The sequence below is a fragment of the Branchiostoma belcheri genome, unplaced genomic scaffold (assembly GCF_001625305.1).
Source record: "Branchiostoma belcheri isolate BF01 breed outbred unplaced genomic scaffold, Haploidv18h27 scaffold208, whole genome shotgun sequence".
NCBI lineage: Eukaryota > Metazoa > Chordata > Leptocardii > Amphioxiformes > Branchiostomatidae > Branchiostoma > Branchiostoma belcheri.
This window is the reverse complement of record NW_017803580.1, coordinates 127,679-134,115: the sequence shown is the minus strand read 5'-3', so window position 1 is coordinate 134,115 and position 6,437 is coordinate 127,679. Positions and strand designations below refer to the sequence as shown.

At 40.9% G+C, this 6,437-nt stretch overlaps 1 protein-coding gene across 1 annotated transcript in view; it reads left to right on the top strand.

The window, feature by feature from the left end:
* Positions 1 to 4,731: 4,731 nt before the first annotated feature.
* LOC109469555 (ALX homeobox protein 1-like) overlaps positions 4,732 to 6,437 on the top strand; it is an 8,892-nt gene continuing 7,186 nt past the window's right edge. The window contains exon 1 of the mRNA XM_019768088.1: positions 4,732 to 4,993. Within this exon, the coding sequence (XP_019623647.1) occupies positions 4,807 to 4,993 (187 nt within the window). The 5' untranslated portion in view covers positions 4,732 to 4,806. The remainder of the gene's footprint in view (positions 4,994 to 6,437) is intronic.

Here is a 6,437-nt window from a genome sequence, read left to right as displayed (position 1 = left end):
CAATTAGNTAAAAATTATGCAATAGGACTTGATATGTAGATTATGCCACAGCAAGTAATGTAATGGATGACACTGTGCACTGATTTTCGCCCGATTTGAAAAAAAACAAGGAAGTAATATTTTTTAGCCCACCGTCTGTGGTCATGATACAAAAAAACTTCAATCGACAAGACAAAGCTCCAATTCATAGTACAGTGATACAGTGTAATACATGTGATGTCGCCAATGAATCAAAACCATTTGTACAATGATTGAAAACTTTTCATTTAGTCATTTAACTTTTCAAAGTTGTTTCGGAGACATGGATGCCGCGATAGTTGGCACACTATAAGTAGAGTATGTCTTCCGGACGGCGCAGTTTATGAGTCCCTCTGTCAGTGATTGAGCCCCAGTTTCTGGTGGGCAGTCTCTAATCTCAGACACCGTCATGATCAGGGATCCTATCGAGGCACAGTTACTCGCAATTTGATGGCAAGTCTTGACAGTCTAAGGTGTTCCATTGCAAACAAAATACCAAGTGTGGTAGGTACCCATGATGGTGCGACAGGCTCTTTTCTACAATTGTTCTTGTAAATTGATCATGAGATGTGTTGTATACATCTACAAGGACAGGTAATACTGTTAGATACAGGAATATAAGACCTGTTGGTTGTGATAATGTTGTCCCCAAGATTCTTATTTAACAAGGTTTACGATCTCATTTTTTGCCCGCCTTGTTTTTTTTTCGCCCTATCGCATTAGATTGGGAGACTGGGGAGAATGTTAACGTTATCCATAGAATTTACATGCTGTGGCCTTAGGACTTAATATGTAAATTCTATAGGGGATACTTCTAACTGATTTTAAGTAGAAGAATCGTGAATAAATTTAAGCGTTCTCAATATTTTGAACAATCCGTGCTGAAGTAAGGTTCATCTTACACCACATCTGTTCTACTACAGGGGCTACCAGACTGTAACATTCACACAAATAAACAACTATTTGAGGCACTTGAAACATTTATTTCCACCACAAAACGTTTTGATGGTCCTTCCAGTGATACCACATAAGTTAACCTCATATGATCTTACGTTATATATTTACTCACATATTGTATTATATTTAATTGTCCATGAGCTCTGACCTCCAAAACAGCATATTATTATCTTGATTGAATACTTAAGTATGCTTTGTACTTAAGTCTGTTGTAAGTTTATATTGTTAATTGATTGATTTTAGCGTAATGTCGTACTTGTTAGTTTATTGTATTAGTATGTTATATTGTGTATGTTTGTATAATCTTTGTATTGTTTGGCACCCGAAATCAGCTATGCTGCCTGGATGACCAGTGTATTGTCGTGTTACAATTGAATCAAAGTAAAATAAAACCACATTTGGACAGAAGGGACAGAACATGTGGGATTCTGTGATACCCTCCTACTTCTACATTCAAACTGTGACTGCTGGTTCCTATCTTTGTTATTTCTCTATGTGTTTCAATATTACTTATTGAAAGGTGCTGTCTTGTCCAACTGTACCTTTAATGATGTAACAGAGAGTTTGGAATTGTACAGACAACAACTAAACCATTCTCCTGCAAACGGTGTCGTTATTCATTGAAATGTTTTCTTGACATAACCCACTATTTGTCCATAAAAGCTAATCTCCAAGCAGATCTTTCGGTCGCTGCGAAGACAGTATCAAATTGGCCATGCAGGCTGTATCCAATACGTGAGATAAAAACCACAAAACAACAAATATAAGCCAAACCCCTAACCTCTGCTTGGAGAGTACATAAAAGCCGTCACAATATGATATTTGCAAGGACATTGAATGAATGACTTTATTTCAGGTTATCCCCATAGTACAAACATGAAACCACAGAAACACTAAACATACAACAATTTATACACATGTTTAAAATATGTATTTCTGAACTGACAGTCAGACGTACCTCAATAGACAGCATATACTATTATTGGTCTATTGAGGTGTACATACATTGAACTGGCACTACAACCTCTTGGCAACTTAAGGAGAATACGAAAGCAATTGTCATGCTGTACATGATACATGTAGGGTGGTCAGGTATAACGACTGTGAAGTGAACTAACTACTCAGTGGAATTTATACCATGCGATGACAGAAGAAGATTTGAGGAAACCCCCAATAGTTGACCACGCGAACATTTCCACACGACTTTGACGTGCAAATAAAGTTGCTATACCGGTTAGTCTATGGGGTAAAATTATGGCAGTAAGTTAAGAGGCCTCCAGCAGGGAAAGGTGGTAATTACTGACTGTACGGCCGGATATATCTGACAGCAGTCATTACTCCTGATTGGATATCGCAGACATGGCAGCGTCTGACGGCCGGATTCGATTTATCTGCTGCTTTTCAACTTGCCCCAGAAAAAGCAAACCGTTGCAGTGACGAAGTGACTGGAGTGTTCACCTTCCATTCAGAAGGTCGTGAGTTTGATCCCCGGCCGAGTCATACCAAAGACTTTAAAACAGTACCACTACTACTAGGCTTTGCACTTAGCATTTGGGAAAGACATTGGTAGTTAAACACACACCACTACCAGTGGACTAGCCTGCTGCTGTAGCGATTGCACAACTGTGTGGCCCAAGGGTTATTGAACCAGAGATGTGCGCCGCCACCTTGTGCGGGAAGGACTTTAATTAACTTAACCTAACAGAATAAGAGCACTGTCAATAGCCATGCTTTTCTAACATAAAACCTCTTGAAAGTACGTGCTCTTTTGTTAGGTTGTTCGCAACAGAAAAAAACTTTATCACCTTTGCCAGGAAGGTTATATTTTCAGTAGCGTTTGTCCGTTTGTCCGTTTGTCTGTCCGTTTGTCTGTCCGTTTGTCTGTCCGTTTGTGAACAGCATAACTCAACAAGCTTAATATGCATTGTCACGAAACTTGGTAGGTGGGTAGGTCTAGATGAGACCTAGAAATGATTAGATTCTGGGCCCCCTGGCGGCTTTTCTTGGTACTGCAGCAGAACTTTCGGTTTTGATATCTCGCGATCTGGACATGCTAGGGTCACGAATTTTAGTTAGTAGATAGCTCTTGGGGTAGGGAAGAAGTGACATGAGTTTGGGTCCCCTAGCGGCTTGTTTCGGAACTGCAGGAGCATTTGTTGAAAAAATTTTCGTAGGAGCATAACTGCAGAACCGGTTGACGGATTGTCGTGATTTTTGGTATGTGGGTAGCTGAAGTGATGCTTGACATAATCAGATAAAATTATGCAAATCAGGAGCTAATTTTCATAATTAATTAGGAAATTCTATAAATCTGCTTTGTTCAATAATAGGACTATGAAATACTTGTGACATGTAATTGAGAACGAAAAAAACATCTGAGGATATAGATTATGTAAAAGAAGACCTAATTTGCATAATTAATGGAAACTTTTTATAATTTCATAGTTGTAACTGCTGGGAATGTCTTACTTGCCACATTTGGAAGTTAAGTGAAGGCGAACATCAATAAACATAATTTATTCAAATCATGACCTCATTTGCATAATTTATGAGGAAGTGCTAGTATAACCTTTTTTGTTAAGATAAGGCTGTCATTGGGTGGACTATATGATCAACTGATACAACCCAATCAATGATTAAAATTGTAAAATTCGTCAACCGCAAGGGTTAACATCATTTGAAGAAGGTATGAGGTCGTGGAACTCTTGTTTTAAAATTTATTTGTTAGTTTCGTTGTTTGTCTGTTACTAGTATTTATATATAGGACGGTCGCAACAGTCGCCCCTACTGTAATAATTCCCTGTAGATGTCTCGTCTTCGTACTAGAAACGTCATCTTTGATTATTTGAAACAAACCCAAAGCAATTTCAGGATGGCAAAACTGGTTTTTCAAAGTCAATTTTCTGGTCATTCTTTTAATGTAGTAAGTTGAATTAAGCCTGTTCCGTGGCACACTGATATCTGTGAGGCAAAAATGCGATGTCACTATCGCAAATCGGTTGCTTCTTTTTTATCGTAAGATATATAGTTATTTATTGGTGGTGCCAAAAATTAAAGGGACTCCTCGCGTAGCTTGTTTCGGGGCTCTTTCAAACGCTTCAATTAATAATATAAAATGATGACTAAAATGTGTTATGAAATGACATTCAGTATATGTCAATATCAGATTTTCTCATTCAGAATATTTGTGCTTTTTCCGCTCTGAAATTACATCGGATCCTTTTAACTAAAATGCAGTACTATCTGTCTTCCATACGCCATTCATCCATTTTGATTGCTCTATCAGTATTTCGTACAAATATACATTTCCACGCTTATACAAATGTATAACCAGGAGACAATGATAAAATTACCGAAAGTCGAAGGCACAGGAAGGCTGAATATTATACGCGTTACGGCTGATGTTGGACCCGTGGAGCGAGGTAAAGTGAGGTGCAGTATGCTGGACAGACAGTTAGCAGTCCAGTGCGTGCCACGCCTGGTCTCCGCCAGTTCTGCCTACAGACAACCCGCTCAGCTACACTACTCCGACTTTTGCCAAGCTTTGTTCTCTCGGATTGGTCAGACTCGGGCGCCGTTCAACACGCTGAAATCAAGTTTCTAATTGGTAAAAGCAGAGGCTCGGTCTTATGCATGCATCACTTCGTGCTTTGAGACACTGGCGTTGATTGGCCGGTGATACCGCTGAGAGTAGATATACGCTACAACTTCCACCTACTACTGCGCACTGTACATGTTATAGTGGGCAACAAACTCTCTAAAGCCAACAAGACGTTTCTGTAGAAGAGGAAGTTTTCGGATCTCGTGGTCTGAACTCTTGAATCGTCATTAATGCTGGTGCAAACAGGGAAAACAGGCGGCACTCAGGGAGGCTCTCCCCGTCTGACTGGACCTGACGGAGAGTCACCACCTAACGTCACCGTCACTGACTCACCGATGTACCAGCCCACACAACATTCCATCGACGGGATCCTAGGCACGGGACCGGTCACCGCCGCGGTTCCCTCCGTATTCACGGGTAAGGCTGACCAACCAACACCGCACATGTGTATCCTCACCGTATCCTAAGCTTCTTCGACTCTTTTTTTATGTACAGCTGTATATCGATTTATTTATTTACTTATTTGTATAATGTTTCATTTTTCTTTCAGAGAATATATGTATTCCGTTTTCTATCAATAGTATTTTTTAGGTTTCTTTCTTTATGTGAAAAAGTCTCCTCGTCAATGAAAAGTAAACATTGTAGCCGTTGACGTATTAGGTTAGAATGAGAGATGTGCTTCTGTGGTGCGTTGGTAGAATGTAGAGTGATAGTAGTAATCGCATGTTTAGGAAGTAAATGATTCCGATGACCAGACAAAAGACAGTGAGATGCACTTGGAGACCTTTTCTCAACTTTCTCCTGCCCAGAGAGCGCCATCAAGAATACACGAATGAAGTATACATGGAAGTTGGCTGGTTAGAAGAATTGCCTGCCGTTTTGTTTATGAATAATCTAAATATAATGATTTATCCGCAAGGTATCCACACTGCACATGGAAATCACTTAGTGGCTGCCTGTACCAGTCTATCTTGTCCAGTTGTTTGAGTAGTAGAAAGATTTTTCAGTGGTACGGCGTGTCAGCCGCTTTCGCTTGTCATGGTCTCGTCTGTGTTGCACTTGGACCTTAATTTTGAAATATTCCATGGACGACAGGTTTTTCTGACACAAAACGAGATTTCCCAATTCTCGATTGTCTGAAGAGAAGCAATATGCTCGGGAGTGATGTCTGCATCTCATGACTTGTGTAGACTGCCCTCACGGTAGTTGTGAATGCGGCATGTCGCTGTCCCTGTGCCCGGCATGTTTGCTGGTGGTGCCCTGCCATATCAAACACTGTGCTCTCGCTTCTTTTCACAACAATAGATTTTTGACGGGGCGAATCCCTACAAAACCTCGGGAGGTGGTATCCGACGAACCGGTTGAAACCCTTAAAGAACCGGTTGAGTTGTTGCCTTCACACCAGGCTAAATTCAACCGGTTTATCCCCGCTAATGTCTTTATCCGGTTATGTGAAGTGAAGTGTGGTACGGACCGGGTCTAACCGGCTCTCACGGCCTGGAAACTCTCTCGATGTCGGTATTTTCTAGCTCCATGGTATTTTTGTTTGAATGCTCCTCTCCCAGCATGCAGAGGAAGCTAATGTAATCAAACCCGACTATTAATAACGCACAATTATGGACAAAGAGTCTGAATTACCGAGATGTCAATTGAAAGTCTCGATCGGCAGGGGAATTTTCCGCTTCATGGAGCATTCCTGACATTTGCGCGGCCCCGTCCTGTTGTTTTTCAATTTGGCTGCTGCCGAACAATCACAGGAATCAATGAAGGTTGATTATCACGCCGGGCAGCCACGTGTGAAGTCTCTGAATTTTAGGGTGCTGGAGAAGCTGACAGGTCCCGGGAGGAGGGGGGGGGGTGA